At 48.4% G+C, this 21,400-nt stretch overlaps 1 protein-coding gene across 1 annotated transcript in view; it reads right to left on the minus strand.

The window, feature by feature from the left end:
• Nucleotides 1-20,955, minus strand: part of GLG1 (golgi glycoprotein 1) — a 61,016-nt gene extending 40,061 nt beyond the window's left edge. Inside the window, exons 1-2 of the mRNA XM_061573475.1 lie at nucleotides 20,433-20,955; nucleotides 882-914 (exon numbers count right to left, since the gene is read on the minus strand). Coding sequence (XP_061429459.1) covers nucleotides 882-914; nucleotides 20,433-20,909 — 510 coding nt within the window. The 5' untranslated portion in view covers nucleotides 20,910-20,955. The remainder of the gene's footprint in view (nucleotides 1-881; nucleotides 915-20,432) is intronic.
• Nucleotides 20,956-21,400: the final 445 nt, after the last annotated feature.

Consider the following 21,400-nt stretch of genomic DNA (forward strand, 5'->3'; position numbering starts at 1 on the left):
CCTACCCCCTCGTGTGCCGTTCTGGCCTTCATAAGGTGCTCACAAACAGCACTTGCTTCTACAGTCTGGTAAGGCTATACAGGGGATCTTTGTCTTTGTTTTTTGTGCTTGACCACGATCAGCAGGATCACACATACACTGGCCAATGTGGCTGCCGTGGCGTTCAGCAGGTCGGCAATTTCAACGAGCTGATTTGCCCACGAGGCTAAAAGGTTGGGTGGGACAGAAGATCACTGGCAAAGCCTGCAGATTCTTGGTTCAGAGAGGAGGAACTGTGATGGCTTTGTCGTGAATTCACACCAATTCCGGCGGTGGTGGAACTCATTCTTGAGAGATCCGATTGGCCAATGGCAGCGTCGCCCTCCCCTAAGGTCACACTGTTATTGACCAATGCGCTGAGTTCTCTAATTATTATTATTTTAGCTCGATGGTACACCAATATGCCCTGCTGGAAGGGCTGCATGGCAATGACACAGAAAAAGATGGAATCCTAAGACAGCTGACCTTTGCCAAAAGTTGTTCGACAAAGCACCTTTCGAGCAATGGGTTTTTGGCGAGGGAATCGGAAATATGGGCTGAGTTCATCAACTCGCTCCACTTGAGAACCCGACTGAAAAATCGGGGAAGGTGCCGGACACCCAGCTTTGCGGCGCAAACATTATCAGCAATGTCAACTCGAGGGCTTCGATCCGGCCACTGTGAACCTACAGATCCACTCTTTGGCAACCTCCTGCATTGTAAAACGTCAAACTGCAATGAGGGAGGACACCCGCAATGAGGGAGGACACCCGCAACTCGCGCAAGCAAGGAAACGCTCGACCCGCGAGTGGCCAACGTGACAATTCTCATGCAAGGAGCAATGCAAGGAACACTATACTTACGTGATGACAGTCCGGGGATATCTTATCATCCACCTGTGGGCAGAAAGATGGGGGGGGGGGGGGGGGGAGGGATAAGAATGAGTAACAACACGCAACCCATTTCTCCATCGCAGGTCGCGCATTACAGTGCCGACACCAAGAGCCGGCAAGCAGCAGGCGTTTAATAACGCGGAGAGCTCCCCGGTGTAAAGCGATGCAGACAGACGAGACAAGGCACGTCAATGTGCCTGCCAAGTGGACGGTATACAAGAGGCATGATGGGACCTGTGTCTTATGGTCTGCGAAACCACGGGGGCAGTTTAAGACAGACGACATCCCTGAATGACTCCCTGCAGCGACGAGAAAATTAGTATTTCCTGCGTTGGCCGTAACACAAAATTAGCCTCTCCCATGTGTCAAGCGAAGCGCTCCCCATGTCACAGGCAGCCAGCGAGCCGGTGGGTCAGTCGCTTTCCTTCCTAACGACCAAGTAAGCGGGCCCATGAGGAAAAACTTATTTTGCGAGGGAAACTGGGCTTTAAACAAAAAAACAAAAACACCAAGAAGGAATACGACGGAGAGCAAAGTGAGTACATGAGGGAGGCTGCAAGAATTTGGGTTTGTAAAGTGGCCACACACTGTGCCGCCAGTAGCTGTGCCGATTAGTGGGCAATTTACGGGGCGTGACTTTGCCTCGTGCCCGTTACGGGAAAGGAAAAGCATGCCCGCTTGGCTAATTCGCGGGCACCGACAAGTTGACGTGAATTCTCCTGGGGAGAACTGCAGACAGACGATTGAATCGTAACTGTGTAGGCACTCATGAACCGGTAACTGAGATGAGGTGGCATACGTACACCTGTGACCCAGCTTCCACGGGGAGGGGGGGGGGCCTGATGGCTCATTGTCGGCGAGATATCAAACCTGCGAGGCAATGAGGCGCCCAAGAGATGGCGGCAGTGTTATGCCGACTTGCTGTTTCTAACCTCGTTTCTGACGCACGTATCCGGCGAGCACACACATTTGGGCGCCATCGCCAAGTATACACACTCCATCAATGGACGAAATCACCAAGAATGCACCCAGTCTCATCAGATCCAGAAGCTAATCAACACTGAGCCTGGATGAGTGATCCACCATGCACTACAGATTGCTGCTGCTTTAGGCTTTAGTCTACAGGCCTACATGGTGGGCAGCAGAGGACAGTGCAGAACAATGCTTTGTTGGTATTCTTGGTTCTTTCGGTAAAGTCACGTAGGAGGGAAATAATAAAAGAAGAAATTTTTTTTAGTATTATTTTATTATTTCCCTTCTACGTGACTTTACCGAAAGAACCAAGAATATGAATCCCTGCAGTCACGAAAGCTTTAAATCAAAAGAATGCTTTGTTGGTCATTGTTGTACTTCCGCACTGCTGTGTGCCCATTGTTTGTGTGTTTCCCTGTCTTCACCAACCCACAACACCCGTCCAGCATGGTGAAGAACGGTCCCTCCGTGGCGTTGGGGACGCCGGCACCCGGCACTGGACAGGCGAGCGAGGGTGCACACGCACACTTAAATATGCACTCCATTCTCTTCTCAAACACAATCGCTCCTTGAGGAATTGATTTGAGTAAAGGCGCTCTATAAATATTAAATAAGATAAGATTTAAACATCCTCTTGCAGAACCCTCGTGAAAGAGAGCTCTATCTTCGAGTGAGGCTTTGCTGGGTAAAGGACTCCAAGTCAGTGTCTTCTTGTTCAAACAATCAAAATGGCAAGACTCCCGTTCTCACCGGCCAGCCCAGTGGTGGAAATTCAACATTCCTATGACGGGGGCCTTCAGATTTTCCCTCCGTATTACAAACACCGTTGACTTCTCAAAATGTGCGATTCCTTTTCAGCTCCACATTTTATTTCAAACTGTGCTCCTGGCGTCATGTCACGAGATGACATTTCATTTGGAATTCTCGCAGAACATGGCCACATGTTAGTGTCCCTTGGAAGGTGATGTTACAGAACTACTTCTTAAATCCCTTCCAAGTGACTTCCTATCCAAACTAGGGAGACACTGTACTCTCCTATGCTCCTTACTGTCGAGATAATCATCATAGGGCATTAAAACCTTTATTCCGATTCACACAGTTGGAGTTTTTGCTAAATTACGTTTAATAAGTTGGGTTTTTAGTGCTGCCACTGGTGGTCAGGATGAGGCCATGAACACACTAAACTTGAAAATCCGGTTTCATCACAGGTGGCTGTCCAGATCTGGACCCAGCGTCTCAGTCGTGTTGGCTCGGCTCTCGACCCAGAAGCCACCCGGGCACCTCGGAATGATGATGAGTTGAAGTTGGCCCCCCTGACACAACCATTTCAACAGTGAATCAACCACCCTACCCGAAAGCACCCACCTGGCTGGATAAAAGCTAACGTTCATAATAATATTATTATTATTCTAACTCGATTCTGTTTCTATGTGGCACCCTGAAGGCAACACCGGTGTGGTGTTGGTGCCGAACAAGGAGACTAAAGTGTGACTTTCCTTCCCCGACATTCATTTATTTGAGAGTCAAAAACCCTCCACCAGGGTTTCTGACCGTATGCGGGTAAGCATTTCTTCTTCATTCAAACGCGTATGCAAACAAGTCTGTTGCGGCTCATATTTACGTTTGATTTGTATTTCCTGCCGAGTACGTTTGCATCAAAAGCAACAGGCAGAGAAGTATTCAAAAGGCCCAAGTCCCCCTTCTCAAAAGGAGCACGTGGGGGCGGTGAACAGATGCATTTTCGGCCCGGAGCCAGTGGTAGAAAATTTCACATTTAAATGCCAGAAGCCAGTATAGAAAAACCACTGTTGACTTTCCAGAAAGTCGTGGGGTTACATTGAACATATCCCTATAAATCAAACACACCCGACATGACAACTCGGAAGCTAAGCAGGGTTTTGAGAGTTCGGTTTTTACTGGTACGGGAGATTGCTTAATCTCAAGCATTAAAGGCTTGGCATGCGAGGTGGCTGGGAGGTGGAAACATGGATTTAATGAATGTATCTGTGACCGTTACCACGTTGTTTGAATGTGTTCTCCAGTTTTCTCTCCCACGTGCCAAGGTCTCATGAATGGAATTGGCCAAATCTGCCAATGGCAGAACTCTCCCCTTAAAAAGTCTCAGCGAGGTTTATTCTGGATAAAGGGGCAACGTTGTTGATTATTAGTCATCATTTTGTCAACCTCGAAAGAATGACTGACTGTGCTGACATCACGGAATTTGAACTCAAAAGAATGTTTTGCTTTGTTGTTGTCATTGGGGTAGAGTGGCGGCACGGGGGGATTATCACACCGCCTTGTGAAGCACGAACCTGGTCACCCGAGTTTAATTCCAGTGCACGGCTAACATCAGCGGCAAGTAATATTATATTTTACATATTTATTTGTAAATTTCAACACCAACAACGCGTACAAGATAACGCAGAACTGGTGTACGCAGCGTCCAGCCGACCATCGCATAGATGACTAATATTAGAAGCCCATGGTTACGATATAGGAAACAGCTGGGAGGAGGACAGGGAAGCATAGACGATGGCAGGAGGTAGGAAGGGGGCGAAAAAGAAACGAGCGACGGGAAGAATATACAAGGGGTGAAAGGGTCCGACACGAAGCGAGCCAACAACAAAGGGAGACCAACCCGTCCCACAAACCATCAGCGGGCCCTGCGACAAGAGGCCCGAGATGCCCCCGAGAGGCGTTCTCGTGTATCAGATTCAGCCAGGGCTCTACCGTGGACAGGCTCACGAGTCTCACATTGCCTCGGCCGGAGGAGTCTAAAGGCACTAAGGGCAATTATCGATGGGAGTGCCACGTGAGGCTGAGATCGATAGGACGAATACCCGATAGGCACGTACGGACAGAAGAGAGCGCGGATGTCACTAATAGGTAATTGAGAAATTGGGTGATATGCTGCTACAGGGGTTTAAAACCTTTGGGCACAGCCAAACGACATGAAAGGAAAGGCCTGTATGGTTTGAGTGGAGCGATCAGGACAATGGGGGCTCCGTGGCAAGACGCGCCGCGCTCTGCGCGCTTCGTGTGCCTGATACGGGCTGTGGATGAGGCATAATTAAAATAATTATTAGTGCCCTCAATGCGTGGAATCCCACCTCTTGAGACCAGTCTGCCTCTTCAAAAGCCGAGTCCACACACAGTCATTCCACAGCCAAGTTGGCTGCACTATTTTCGTAGGGCTAGGAGTCTTTAAGACTGAACAGACATCATACGTTTTGGGGGGGGGGGGGGTAGCAGGGGGTTGGAGTCCACGGAGAATAATCCTGGGGGTGCCTTCAGTTACCTGCAAGCGAGGAGATAGCACTTATAATTTGGAGATGTCTAATAAAATAGGATTTAGGTACTTGACATTTCTCTTTAAGGGTCTCAAAAGAGAGCCACGACCCCAACCCCCGTGGGCCCCCCGGACGTGAGATCACAAATTCCCACGAGGAACAGTCGTTCCAGCGGGGGGCCACCCATGTGCCTCTTCTGAACGCGGGGGGGGGGGGGGGGTTCCCCACTCGATGTGAGAGGCAAGTAGTTGGCCAATCTCAGCCTGTCCCAGATTGTAAATAAATGGGACACACCGATGGACAGAAGGATTTCCTTAGAGGGGGGGGGGGGGGGGGGGGGGTTCCCCACTCGATGTGAGAGGCAAGTACTTGGCTAATTTTAGATTTAAAGCTTTCGTGACTGCAGGGATTCATCTTCTTGGTTCTTTCGGTAAAGTCACGTAGAAGGGAAGTAATAAAATAATAAAAATAAAACATAATAAAACAATTCTCACGACGTTTCGGCCACAACGCAAGCAGCCGTCCTCAGGTGAAAACCAGGTCCGTCGAGGCGACAGAGTCTGAATGAAACAGCACACGAGCTTGGAGCATATATATATAAGCTGGGCGCATTGACAAAGGAATTTGCATATCAAAAGGAATTTAGCATATTTATGGGAAATGCAGGAATGTGATTAGTACTGCATATGCATGTGCATTATGCAGGATTAATCCTGCATATGCATGTGCATTATGCAGGATTAATCCTGCATAATGCACATGCATATGCAGTACTAATCACATTCCTGCATTTCCCATAAATATGCTAAATTCCTTTTGATATGCAAATTCCTTTGTCAATGCGCCCAGCTTATATATATATGCTCCAAGCTCGTGTGCTGTTTCATTCAGACTCTGTCGCCTCGACGGACCTGGTTTTCACCTGAGGACGGCTGCTTGCGTTGTGGCCGAAACGTCGTGAGAATTGTTTTATTATGTTTTATTTTTATCATTTTATTACTTCCCTTCTACGTGACTTTACTTGGCTAATCTCAGCCTGTCCCAGATTGTTAATAAATGGGACACACCGATGGACAGAGGGATTTCCTTAGAGGGATCCTTAGGAACGTATCTAGGAGGCCCTCACGAGTCCAGAGGGAGACCTCCACATCAACTCAACTTCTCCAGGTGAACCATCCCAAGTCTGCATACCGAGTAGGGAATCCATCGAGCGTCCGCTGGCCGAGTGACACCTCAGATGGATCTGGGTTGTACCGTCCCAGGACGGACCGAGCAGCGTGGACGAGGCTCCCATCCAGTGGTGGGTTCACAAAGAGCTGCACCGACTGTTGCGATTACCCAATCATTGCACTCGCTTTTTAAATCGAATGTGGCGTACATTGCGTTGTCTATGGTTTTAGACCTTTTCAATTGGCTTCTGCTAACGCACAGTTTAGTACGCCTCGATAATTATTTACTTGCAACGTTTTGCCGAGGAAAGCCTCGCCGAGGCCCAGGAGCGTCCTGCCAAGTTTTCTTAGGAGGGGGGCGACGCTGCGATGCGGAATCCAAATGGGACCACTGAGGAATAAACGGCGTGCCACTTTAGAGGCTGCCGCCAGTTTTCTATTGGGGGACTTAGGCCTGCCATAGGAACGAGAAATTTCCAGGACTGGTTCATGACCACCAATGTAGATGAGCATCGGACCACGCTCCGTTGAGCAGACACACTTCGATTGAACGGTTTCGACTTCAAAGCACTGACTATTAAAATTTCATCGCGTCAATAGTTGCGCTCGCGGTCTATAATTATGGCGTGGTTATTCTTTCCAATTTCAATTCTAATCTTGCACCGCACAGCAAACAATCGCACCGTTTTAGTGGCTTTCCATGTTTTTGTGAGATGTTTTAAATGTTATTTTGAATCCCGTCACCGTAGCTGAAGTTGACTTTCCCACGTCTCCCTTGCAATAGAGACGGTGAATCGCAACACTGACTTGGATATCAGCCAATGTATGGACATGGGAGCACTCTCAAGATTGCATTGTGTATGTTGAACTTCTTTAGCACCGTACGTAGCCAACCGTGCTCATCGGAGGTGCGGGGATTGAGCGTTTGGAAAATATCTGCAAACGACAGCCTAAACAAATTAACTTGGTGGCATAAAAACAAAGCAGGATGGTAAATTAAACAATTTGTCAGATTAGCGAATGATTGACTTACACGTGTGCTAAAGTATCCGCAAGGCACAGAGGGGGTCCCAATAAACCCACAACAAATGGCAAGACTCATAAATAAAACAGGGCCAGATTTCCACTCCTCACAAAAAGCAAGATTTTCAAGCCTGGGGGCAAGAACGACCGTTTGCTGAAATTGCAGTGGCAATGAAAGAAAATCGCTACACAAAAGGAACATGAGAACACTTGCCTGGAAATTGCCAGAACGCCTCGTATATCGCTGCTTACCGATACACGATAAAGCAGGCAGAGCATTTATGTTGTTTTGAAAAAGTTACCTCTCAAGCTACGGTATCTGGTTGTGCCTCGTTTTGATTAATGTCGTCAGTGGCGGAGGAAAGATTGCTGTGGAGATTGGGACTGGGTCTTTCGGGGTTAAAATGGCACGCCTCCATTCGGCATATGCCTAAGACTTTGAGTAGAAAGCGAAAAAGAATAATAGCAATACTGCGGCGATAGTTCTCCGTGTGGAAAAGCTCCGTGGACTCTCACGGCTCTCGTTGAGGGTTTTCCTGCTTGGGATGGATTGCCTTTGTTCACGTCTGACGAAACTAGAACACCAGGCTAAACCCTCGGCAACTTAGAGGATAAAACTCCAAAATCTCCACCGATATCAACAACAACATACTTCCTGCGCTGCATTTTACAAGCACTTCACTCCGCGTGATCGTCCGCCACCACCTCCCCCAGGTCACTGGGTTACAGGAATACACCATCAGGTCCGCCTGTACGAGAGGTAATGCGGTGGAACATATCAGATGCAAACAACTTTAAATCTTATCGCGGGGTGTACCACGTGTTTTGTGTGGCACCATGTCCGACTTTCTCTCCACGTGCTGGGAGCTTCTTCAGGAAGAGATTTCAACTAAATTCCTGAAGACTCAAGCACATGGATAAAAACGTCAGACATACAAAGATCCCCCATAAAGCCTTTAACAGACTGTAGGGGCAAGTGCTGTTTGCGAGCACCTATGAAGACTGGCACGGCACACGAGGCGAATGGCAAACACTAAGCAACGGCCGCCTTGGCCTCCCCAGTGTTGATGGTTACTCATTTATGGTTGAGTCGACCTAGGGGAAGCCCAGAAATGGCCGTGAGCAGGAATCGAACTCGGGTTGCCGGGTTCGTAGCGCAGCCCGTTGACCACTACACTACCGATGCCCACGCTGTGCTGGCAAACACTAAGCAACGGCCGCCTTGGCCTCCCCAGTGTTGATGGTTACTCATTTATGGTTGAGTCGACCTAGGGGAAGCCCAGAAATGGCCGTGAGCAGGAATCGAACTCGGGTTGCCGGGTTCGTAGCGCAGCCCGTTGACCACTACACTACCGATGCCCACGCTGTGCTGAACAGGACGTAGCACTACACAGAACCACAACAGAGTGATCCACCGCACAACCGCACAAAACCCTACGTGGTCAGTTTACATCCTGTGAACAACCGACTAGATCGATGTGTTTTTTTACATCTCGCCACGGTGGCGAGATATTAACTCCCTCGCCTAGTATGCAGGAGGTTGTGGGTTCGATCCCGACCCTGACACCTGTATATTTGGAGTTTGCATGTCTCTCTCCCTGTGATCGCGAGGACTTTTCTCCGGGTCCTCCGGATTTTCCCTCCGCATTTAGAAACATGCGTAGAGTATTTGGCTGCAAACTATTTCCATATGACAAGCCCCTTTGTTGAGCCATCATTTGTGGCCAGGTCGCTTCTGAAAAAGAGCTATGTAGCTTTAAGTGGGCATTACCTGTTAAAATAAAATGAGTTTTAGTTTTAACAGTTGTGAGAGTGAAACCGTTACGAACGTGGGCAACGTCACAAGCGGTGGCGCCGAAGTTGTGCCGACGCTGTGCAGCTCGAAGATTCCTCTCCGCTGTCTTGGATGTCAGATGAGCTTAACATTTTAATCCCAATTTCATACTCATGACCTCTTTACAAGCCCTTTAAATCCAACAATTTAGGAAGCTTAAACCCCTTTGCAGTATTTAACAGATGACAATCCTGATTTTTTTAAATCCGCACCGAAATATTTTTATTCCCCTGTGCACAATACATCTTGAACCCATTTTTAAAATGTGACCATGATTTTACATTTTAAATCATTTTTTATTGAAAGATTTTTTTAATCGACATAATATCTGATAATATAAAGCGGTCTCTTTCAATTACGTTCCTATAAATTGCCTATTTAAAACAGCATTAAGAAAATGTATTCTCCACCCACCACGCAAGTAAAACTAACTCCCTGCTCAAAGACACGATGAGACAGTGCTCATGTCTGTTGCTCTGAGCCGGAAGTAGAAATTCCAAATTCCTATGAACAGGGACTGAAAATTCATGGATAAATCATTTTAACACGTAGTAGGCTTTCGCGACAAATATTATCCATAGAGGTTTTTGAGTTAGATCCCGTAAATATAAACGTGTCGTTAAACCCGCCATTTATTCCTCTATTTAAGACCAAAACAGGAGGATTTCTCCACAACTCTGGCTGTCGCCTGATGATGCTCTTGTGGGTTTACTCTCCTACACACCGGTGTGCTGTACTACTAACGAATTGGCAGGTCTTGTTTACGTGCCAACCCGTAGTAATTGGCTGTGTTGGGCGATGGCGGGTCTAACGAAACATTTATATTCACGCGACCTAACCCAAAAAACCTCCAATGTGGAGACCAATCATTGTTGGTTCCTCAAGAAAATAGTGTGCCCTATTGACAATCTGGGAAAAATAATCAGGGGCTCAATCGGCCCTCTCAGGCTGTTGTGGGTCACACTCCAAGGACAGCGCCACCTGGCCCAGATAAGCCACTTACCACATCTCTGCTGTCAAGAAAAACCATTTCGTCTACAACAGCCTTGGCCTACAACAGCAGCATGTGCTCCCGATTTGGGGATAAATCTTAGGTGTTTTGTTTCCCACCAATCTGAAAATAAGACGTCACCGGCAGCGATGCCACTTCCAAGCCGTCACATCTTTTTGACGTTTGCTTAAATTATTCAAGTATACAAATGGTTTCATTTAAATTATTGTTTTTACTTATACATTTTATGTAAAAAAAAGAATTTGAATTCAAACGAGTAATATTTATAAGAAATGAAAGCTAATCAAATGGAATATTTAAATCCAAATCAAATACTAACTTGGGCATAAAATTCCATAAATAAATGTATAAAATGTTCTACACCCAAAACTCATCTCGTATATGTTTTATGTTAAAACTTAAAGACTGTCAATAATTGAATGGTGGGGTACTACGTTAAGTCAAGTTTGTACCTCGATTTATAACTTACTCCAATTTAACAGCCGTCAAGCATTTCATTTCATTTCGGACCGTATAAACAAATTGTAAATAACCACCACCATTTCTGACAGCTGCCAAGGGACAAGTCAAAATAGACTAAACATGAATTCCTCAGCCACTTGCCAACAATTAGCAGCTGTTTGCTGATGGTTAAAGTCCCATTGCTAAAGTGTCCGTGACAATGTTTTCAAAGCCACATTCTTCATAGCAGAGATGCCCACTCATTTAACAACAACAGCCAGGGTTTGCAAGCCGAGACAGAGGACATTGTATCAGAGCTGGAGGGAACCCGATGAGCTATGAAGCTCGTCTTCACAGGTGTCCACTCCAAACTCGGTGTCGGAAAAGGGCAGAAACTTTCAAAAAGCAAGCAAGCAAGCAAATGGAGGAATGTAAATGTATTCAACACGTGTTGAGCAGACTATATCTACACTTTATTTTGGACAGCAGTTTAGCTGTATAAACACGTAGACTTTCGCGACCAATATCATCCAAGAGCGCAGAAACGTGGTCACCACATCTCTGCCTCTATAAAAGGAACGAAACAGGTGGACTTCTACACAAGTCTGGCTGTCGCCTGTTGAAGCTAGTTGTAGTTACTGGTGAAACGTCGTACTCAGATTGTAAATGCTGTGGCGTGGCTCTCCAACACACCGGTGTGCTGTACGAGTGACGAATTGACGCGTTCTGTTTACATCACAACTCTCACTAGTTGGCTGTCGGGTGGCGGCGGGTTTAACAACACATTTATATATTTACGCGATCTAACTGAAAAAAACATCTATAATGGAGTTTAGCTGTACATGCAAATGTCGCCCCTTCTGTCAATCAACTGCTGGATGAGGCCCATGGCATGCAAATCGCAGGGATTGTTATTTGATATTTCACCGCGTTCATCAGGGCCGGGCGGGGGAAGATGGGGAGCATAGAAGTGGGGGCTTAGAAGTACCGTACAACAGATTTTGCTTCACACACACACCTTGCGGTCTATAGTCTGTGACACCTGCCATGCATTGTGGCCGCCCATCCAAGCACTCTCCCGGCTCAAACCCTGCTTCTTAGCTTCCGATGAGATCAGGTCCATTCAGGGTGACATGGCGATACACTTGGCTGTACGTCTTTGTTAAAAAATCGCTAGGACTTTAATAACTATTTATTCATGCGCTATGCCCAATACATGCACAAGTCATGCGCAGTGATACACTGGAGAAGAGGTGTTTAGAGCACCACCCACTGTTCAAGCAAAGAAGAAGAATAATAATGCATAATGCAACGGCCAGGATTCAGTTTCAAGGCGGTCGGTGGGGCGTTATAGGGGGGGCCTTTATAGGGGGGCCGTTATAGGGGGGGGCGTTATAGGGGGGCCGTTATAGGTTTGTGGGGCCCTCTTCGTATAATCACCACCAATATCAACGGCAAGAACTCAATTTATACTTACCATGCTTATGCTCGTTCGAGGTGTAAATGTGCTGCAGAAATTATATCGCTATATCCAAGCTAAGGTGGACAAAACTATTTAAATGTTGGCACAACTGAAAGTAACAAGCGGTAATGCGAGGTCTGAATGTACGAAATTACCTAGTTTGTTTCATGTTGCTACACTGTTGTGTTTAAACTATTATAAAGCAGTAAAATGTTTAGTTTTTTGCGCAGGCGGAGGCTAATTCAAAATGCCCAAGCCACAACCTCTAACAGCCCCTGTGCACACACGTGTGGATGCTGTAATGCTTCCCAACATGCATTTGTCCTCTAAAGTATTTGATTACCAATAATAGCGATTCCTTGCCAAGCTGCACAACAAGATGCCACACAAGGCACATGGGGATGAGACACGCGAAGATGATGTCACGTGTCATGATGTCATCGGGAGTGAAGGGAGCGGTGCATTTATGGCGTACGAGGATCATCACGTGGGCTGAAAAGGGTTCTTTCTTCGTGATCGCCGTTTTTATTACAAATTATATTGGCAGCCATTTGATTAACCTTGGTTTTCTATCGGGTAAGTGGCTAATATCAACAGAATGTTACACAATTTTGTTCACATTCGATACATCTTTACGAGAGTTATCGTGACATCAGCCATGCCACCCGCGACAAAGAGACCGACAGACAGCCAACAGACAGAGCGAATGCATTCACGCTTTCACCCGAGTTGTAAAGCTTTAGAAAGCATGCTGCTCATAGTAAAGTTTGTACAGAGCTCGTGTCCATGACAAGAGGAGTAAAAACTCAGAGTGCAGGGCAATGTTGGGTTGCAGCGTCAAGTTAGTTAACAAAAAAGTGTGCTCAAGGCCAGAACCTAAAAACCGCATGGCCCACTGTTATGTGCTCCCCTGTGGATTCGTCATATCGAGATATGAACACGGCATGCTGAATCGCATTAAGGCGTGCCTCTCTCTCTCGACAAACAAACTCACAGCGTTGGCATTAACAAGGTTCCCGTTTGAAGCATGTGTACTCTGGCCTTACTCCAAAAGCTCCCAGAGAAGACAACCACACAGACAGTTACAAGTGCAATCCAGCACGTGATACAAATACGCAAACGGCGCGTGAAGAATGTATATTTTAGTATGGTAAACTATCTTTTTTAGTATAATGTAGGTGTATGAATGGAACGCCCAGGATTGTGAAGCGAAACAAGGTATCCAAATTGCAAATTATCAACATGATGTGGCACAAAAACATTCAAAACAGCAAGGCAAGGAGGTTGCAATGGGTAGGACACCCAAGCAGAATGGAGAACAGGTTACTCACACGTGCATGAGAGAGAGTCAACAATAATGCGAAAGACCTCAAAAGCCAGACGTGCCAGAGATAAGAAGAGCAGATCGTGGAACCTGAATGGCAACTGTCAAACAATTTGCATATTTTGGCAGCAATAAGGAAGTGATAAGAGTGTGGAAGCATTCATGGCAGCGACCCAGATGACCTTATGAAAGTGCTTTTGTGTCACCAAGGTGTTACTACCATGCTCGCACCGTGCATTGCGAAACAATCGGCATTCAGTGCATCGGTGAAGCAGGAGACGCCCCTACACAAGTACTGTGCAGTGCGGTGGGTTAGCCATAGCTCTGGGCAAAGCAGCCTGTAATTAGGTGATGTGCGATGCCCATTTTAAAGGTCACCCATGGGCAGCCGTATTTTAAAAAGACCGATGTGCTATTAGTTGACTTGTTGACTAATCATGCACTACAGACTCATGCGTTATGCCGATGGTTTACTGAATTTGACATCCAAGTACATTGATGACTCTTAATGGGCTATTCATCTGTGTGGGGGTGTTATTTAACGTGGGGAGCGGTGTGGCGCAGTGGTTCGCGCGCTGTGCTACAAAAACCTGGCGATAAAAGTTTGATTCCCACTCACCACCAACACCATTGACGATTATTTGAACCGGTCATGGCCCTTCTCTAGATCGACTCAGCCTCAAATGAGTGCGGTGTGCAAAACATCGCAACAAAGGAGACAAAGGTAGCCAGGCGAGGTGCTGGCCACCGACCCCCTCATGCGCCGTGCCGGCCTTCATAGGTGCTCACTAACATCACTTGTCCCAAAAGGCTGTTAAGGCTATATGGGGGATCTTTGTCTTTGCTTTATTTAACTAAAAGTCTTATTCATCTACTGAAGCTTGGGAAAAACACTTGCACGAGGGCACCTTTTAAGAGAAGATGTGCAAGAGACTGTGTCCATAGCCAGGCTTGGCAACATTAACACGTAAAGGCACCGACCGCGCTGCAAGTCGGGGCGTAAAAACGAGGTGGTAATGAAATCTGAACAGAGCTGCCACAACACGTTGGCGTTGGTGTTGGCGCGCACCGGCAGGTTGGCACGCACGACTGGCGCATGACCATACACGACGACAATCGGGGAAGGCACGACATGCTAATGTCGGCCGTGTCGCCACGAGACGCGACACGTTTGAAGGAACAGCAAAAACGCCACTGGATACGCAGAAGGCCCCCCTCCTCCTCCTCCCCTCCACCTTGCTGGGGGTCTCGTCGCCTGGCCTGAATTTACTTTTAATCCAGCGCAGCGCTGTCAACTGTAAAAAGGTGAACTCATCCGCAGACAAATGTCAACGAGATCCTCCAGATATTCATCCTCGCACGGCCATATTCTATCCCTCTCGGCTATTGTATTTGTTTTGTTAACCATGTAAAATTGCGTGTTATACTTGCGTGATGTGTTTTTAAGTGAATTATACATGAATAAATCAAATAACAATTTACAGCCCTCGGTCAATGCATTTCTGAAGGATGGCTTGCCCACGCCACGTGGGTGGTGATTGTTTGATGATATTTCACCACGCTGGTCGGACACAGTGCTGTTACCTTTAAAATGACAAGATCTTTCACGCCAAATACATATTGTCAATGAAGTGAGAGATGAGAGGAAAGCCATAATGAGTTTTGCAGCCAGCAAGAGCATGAAAATGACAAACACCTTTTGACAAAAAAGAAATAATCTGGACAAAGGTGGATGGGCAGGGCCCAAATGGAGAGATTAGAAAGGAAAGTGACTTCCCCTTCCAGCAGACAAACCGGACATTGTTAGTGACGTCTCTCCCCACCACGTTCAACACAGGAAGTGCTTGCAGGCTGGTGCAATGCAAGTTTAAATTCCAACAGTGCAAATCAACTTACAAAGAAAAGATGGTTAAAGTAAAACAAACAATATGTAGGCCAGAAGGTTGCAGAATTTAGACTAACTCTCAGAGAAGGAAAATTATTCAATGGATGTCAATATTTTAAATATAATTACATAACCAGTATAGTTAATGGACGGTGAAATTAAAGTGGGGGCCAAGGGGAAGGGAAAACAAGAAGTCGACTGATGCTGCAAAATGCAAGATCAAAGAAAGGTGATACATGACGAGGATGCCAAACTAAATATGAATTAAGACAAAGCTCGGTGAGACGAAGGGGGGGAAAAACTATCAAAGATGAGACAATGAATAAAAGGCAATCACAACAGTGCAGAGACATACACGATACTAAATGTGCGAGTCTTATAATAACACAAAACTCTAATGAAACAAAGAGTTAAGGGAATCTCAGTGGGGTTTGACCTGGTTAAAGGACACCAAATCAATAGACAGTATATCCACATAGCTCGTATAGTCTACGAATTTGACCCTAGGATCTTACACATCTCAATGAGCTTTCACTTGGTTAAATAAAACTCTCAATCAATATAGAATTCACACACACAGACCCCCCAGTACAGTACATACAAATCACAACGTTTAGACCCCCAGGTCTGCCTACCTCAACGACAGCACATACAAATGAGTTCTCAATCACTGAATTGTCAGTATTTTATCTACAGATTATTTAAAAGTGGCTACAGTCCCTGTAAATGTGGGTAAAGAAACGAGGGTTGTCAAAAAAATTATCGGTAAACCGGTAACCATTTTTAAATCCTTTATATTAAGTTCGCTTGCTTGCGTGCTTGCTTGCTTAGGACCGTGCAAATATTTCGGTAGTTTTTTAACCCACTTCCCGTGATCCAATCGAGCTGACATTTTCCACACAGACTCGTTGTGCCAGACAATTATTGTTCGTGAAAAAAAATTCCCAAAATTTTACACTTTTTAGGCAAAAAAAAATATTTTACATATATTCAAATAGAACGCATTCATGGCTTTGGCTGAACGTCAGAGTGTAAGAGCCCAGAGCGTAACCCCTCCACAGGCCGTGGCGGAGTAGCGCAGTTGGTAGCGCCCTCGCTTCCCATGCCAAAGGTCGCGGGATCGATCCCCACGTCCTCCACAGGCGAATATATTTTTAAATCCTTTATATTAAGTTCACTGCCACGCATATAAAGGATTTATAGTGAAAAACTTTGTTTTTACGGGCTATACTTATTAGAATGTATCATCGGTTCGGAAAGTTGGGAAACAAGAACAGATTCCAGAGGGATTTGATCATTAATGTGCCGATTGGCACACGTGAACATAAAATTTGTTTTTATGATTTCATCTTGTAAGTACACAAGTTAAGGCTCATTGAGCTATATAGTTATTTTCAGATGTGACCTAGTCACAAATGATAGCTCAACTACACGGCTCATCATGTGGACATTTATAGCAGACAAATACTCACAAGGTATGCTTCTAAATGTAGAGGGGAAAACTGGAGGACCAGGAGGAAAATCCACGCGACCACAGGGAGAAAATGCAAACTCCGAATATACAGCAGCAGGCGTCAGGGTCAGGATCGAACCCACGACCTCCTGCATACCAGGCGAGGTAGTTAACATCTCCTAGCCACCGTGCTTGCTGGCTCACACCAGTGCTGATGGAAGTCTCCACCAGAGGCAGCCTGTGTTTGGTCTACTCTTCCGAGATGTCTGGTAAGTGTGGAAGAGGCCAAATATCCTTCAGAGCTCCCTCTCGTGGAGGGGTCTTCTTCCACGAAAGTAAAGTGGTTTATGGTTTAGGGTTAAGGATGAGGGTATAGGGTTTAGAGGCCCGGGGTTAAGGGCTGTAGCACCAAAGATTGTTTTTCTTCGTGCAAGGCTGCAGTGACAGCATCCTTGGCCTTTACAGAACGACCTTTTGCTTTACAAATTTGATTCAAATTTGTGTCACCGATGTGACTTGCGTCACGCGACCTTGTTTTCGTGACACGCTTACCTTTCCTACACACTTTGCACTCCTGTCGTGTGTTGCATTGTTGTTGTAACTTTCTGTCCCTACTGGACACTTGTGAACAAGAGCTTCACAGCTCATCATAGTCCTCCAGTCGAAATAAATATTCTGATTCAGAGGTCAATCAGTTCGCCGAGTGCACGGTCCGTGTAATACGATACCACAAAAGTTTTGCTGAGATCCCATTAAGTAACATTTTTCCTATCCACACACGATGGGAGCACTTCCCCACATGCCAATTTATGTTAATTCAGAGGTGGTGGAACATAGCCAAATGTAGCGTCAATAACATGACTCTTTGGTGCCGATACGAGATCCACTCGTTACACTTGAGAACCTGGTTCAGTCACGTCAGGATCAAACCCCGATTTGAACCGAGGGTCTCAGCGGTGGTGACTTGATGCTGCTCTGGTGGTGATGGTGGTGATGGAGGGGAGGGGGGTTATGACGTGGGGAGCGGTGGCGCAGTGGTTACTGGCACTGCGCTACGAATCCGAGGACCCGAGTTCGGTTTCTACTCATAACCACTGTGGCGAATATTTGAACCGGTCCTGCGCCTCCCCTCGGTCGACTCCGCCTTAAATGAGTACACATACTGTACCACGCTAGGTGGTGTGTAAAAATCAGCACTGGTGCTGGCCACCCACCCCCTTCCCGTGCCGTGTCGGCCTTCATAGGTGCCCCCAAGTCTGTTGAGGCTATATATGACGACGACGGTGATGATGTCAATGGTGAAGAGGTGGTCAGTGCTGTGAGCCTTGAGCGACACGACCACCTCTCCCAGCTGCATCAGTGCCACCCTGATGTGGGTTTTTAAAAATCTCAATAGAATTGGGGCATTAGGCCAATGGTGGAAGTTCCACGTTTTCCTTATGGAAACCATGATGACTCTCACTTCAGATATGCGGATACATTTTTACCGCGTGAAATTACTGGCCAGTAACGAATCCCGAACATCGCTTGTTATGAAGCGGTTACCCGCAATAAAATAAATGTCTCACCACCACCACCATCACCACGCAGCAGCACTCACTCACGACACCTCGAGTTCAAGCCACCGTTGTGTTCACGTGCCGACAGGGGGCACGTGGACGGAGGAGATGGAGCGATAACGTCGTCAGCTCCTGGTGTGCAGGTGCCAGGTGGATTATTGCGAGCGCTTGTCGACGGGGCTTCGAGTTTGGGGAGAATCGTTCCACGTGCGTCCAGCAGTGGATCGTGCATGGCCGCTTGCTCATCGTGTGGATGGAAGGCGTTGCCATTGCGTACATCGCATAAGCGACTCGCCGGATTTGGCGGCGTCGGATTGGCCGAGACGCGGCTACGTAGCGCGCCTCGGCCAATCGCGAGCGGCCAAAGCATCGCGGGCGCGCGTCCGCTCTACCAAATCTGAAGCCCGCCTCCCACACTGCCGGGGGAAGATCCCGAGGCGCGAGATGAGAGTTATTGTTGTAAATGTTTAATTGGATGTAACCTTTCAGCGATAATTACCACAATTTGCATAGGTTAATTAAGCGCGTCGCCCCCACCCGGCCACGTCACAGTTTAGGGTCTGCTGTTGGTGGTTTTGCTTTGCGTGAGTGCGTGCGCCTTCAAATGTGTCAACGTTTAAGCAAAAGGTGACGATGGAATGGGAGATGGTAGCGTGGGGGGGGGGGGGATTATCATCCAGCAGTGGATCATCGACCATGAATGATCACGGACGATGTTGATACTAGAACGAGGCCCTCCCGCCTTTCAGGGTCGTCGTGGTTCAACTTCGAGCTGCAGGCCCCCCCACCTGCCCGCACCTCGCCTCGTTGCCTGGCGGTGGTGGGGAGATCACAATGGTACCACAGTGGTACCACAATGGTGCCGCCGCGTTCATTCACGATGCGCACGGAACGCGCCCCCCCCCTTGCCCAACCGCAGCGAGACAACAGCTCTGAAGTGAGCAACGAGGGGTGGTGATGAAGATGACGACAACAGCGGTGGTGGTGATGGGTAAAGTGGTGGTGGTGTGGAGGTGATGGGTAAAGTGATGTTGATCATGGAGATGGCCGAGAGGAAACGTGGTGGTGATGATGGAGGTGGTGATGAATAAAGTGGTGGTGGTGATGATGGAGGTGGCCGAGAGGAAAAGTAGTGGTGGTGATGGAAATGATTATGGGTAAAGTGGTGGTGGTGGTGTGGAGGTGATGGTGAAATCGGTGGTGGTGGTGATGATTGAGGTGGCCGAGAGGAAAAGTCGTGGTGGTGATGGAGGTAGCGATGATGGGTAAAGTGGTGGTGGTGTGGTGGTGATGGTGAAAGTGGTGGCGATGATAGAGGGAGTGATGGGGGAAGTGGTGGAGGTGATGATGATGGTACAGGTGATGGAGGGAAGTGGTCGTGATGGGAAGATGTGGTGATGAAAAAAATGTTGTTGATGGAGGTGGTGAGAAAGGTCATCGTGGAGGTGGCAATGGAGGCGTTAATGGGGACAGTGGTTGACAAGGCGGCGATAGGGAAGATGGTGATAGAGGAAATGGTAGTGGTGGCGAGGCAGATAACAGCAGATTTGGTGATAACGGAGCGGTGGTGCTGGTGACGAAGACTGTGGATTCAATGAGTCAGCAACGAAGGGGGGCAGCGTTAAGTCAGCCGGACACGGAAGCAGCAGCAGCAGCCGATGCGACTCCACGAGGCACCACTGAAGACGTCCGCCATGAGGCATCCATTAACCAGAGTCGGAGTGAGTCACGGCTCCTCAAGCGAGCCATGAGACTCTCGTTTAATCGCTGACGCAGGAGTCGGGGATGGCAGTCACCGTGATTAAGACGCGCGGATTGGAGGCCGACGGACTGAGCCAAGTCTCGATGGGGCCTCACCAAAGTCGGGACCCAGGGACTCGTAGCCACGATGAGACTCTAATAAGAGCCCCACGGACTCACACACTCATGACCATGCCACCTAACAGAGAGCCTCACGGAGTCTGGGGAGACCGAGAACCCCACCACCACCACCACCACGATAACAGAGTCAAGATAATCGTGGACGCAAAAGCCGCGGGGGCCCGCGACACGGAGCCCCACGGGCCTCGTCGTCCTCCCCGCCCTTCACACACGCACCTCGGGGTTGTCCTGCAGACACTCGAGCACCGCGAAGTTGTTGCCCCACGTATTCTTGGGGCACAGGTGCTTGACGTCGTCGGTGCACGCCGCCTCCTCCGCGATCTTCCACGCGGGGCCCTGCGGGCCTCGCTTCTGCATCGGCCTCCTGGGCGCGTTGTTGTTGGGGGGGGCGGGAGGCCCCGCGGCCCCCTCGAGCCCGTATCCTCCCGCCGGCTGCGCCACGGCCGCTCCGGCCGCCCCGACAGCGTCGACGGGGTGACCCGCAGCCGCCTCGCCCTCGCGCGACGACGCGGCGCCTCCGCCGCCGCCGTTGCGGTTGTTCGAGTTGCGTTGGATGGCGTTGTCGTCGTCGCCGTTGACGAGGCCCAGCGCGGCGGCGAAGACGACGGCGACGACGAAGAAGAAGCAGCAGAGCGGAGCGGTGCTGCTCGCGGCCCCGCGGCGGACACGTCGCGCTAGCGGCGGCGGCGCCATCTTCGCTGCTGCTGCTGCTGCCTCTTCACCCCCACTCACCTCGGGGGCCGCCGTTGTATTTCCCAGCACGGATAGGCGCTGGGTGGGGGGCGGGGTCACGCGCGCGGCCCCCGCCCCTCCCCCCCGCGCGGAGAGGCCCCCCCCGTCGCTCAGTGTAGGCGGCTACCCCGATGGGTTTGATATGCTAGAGCGGATAGGTATAGCGTGGCTATGCGTGCCCGTTGCTGTCCGATTGCCAGGGGGTGGTTGAGTGGGAAGCATCGCACCGTGACTGCCAACAATGGGGGGGGGGGGGGGGCACGTCATACCTGGCGGTGCTGCTGCTGCTGCGTTGGCAGTGGTGCACGAGCACAAATACCAAAATAAATATTTTTTATCTACTCAACGAATTTGTCAATATCCAACGAACAAAGAAAACCAACAATATCACTACGGACTTACGATGAAAAATAAGCATGATTGGCGACGTTCCGGGCAATGGCCCTTCTTCA

The sequence above is a fragment of the Lethenteron reissneri genome, chromosome 52 (assembly GCF_015708825.2).
Source record: "Lethenteron reissneri isolate LAM-NWPU_2019-01 chromosome 52, ASM1570882v1, whole genome shotgun sequence".
Taxonomy (NCBI): domain Eukaryota; kingdom Metazoa; phylum Chordata; class Hyperoartia; order Petromyzontiformes; family Petromyzontidae; genus Lethenteron; species Lethenteron reissneri.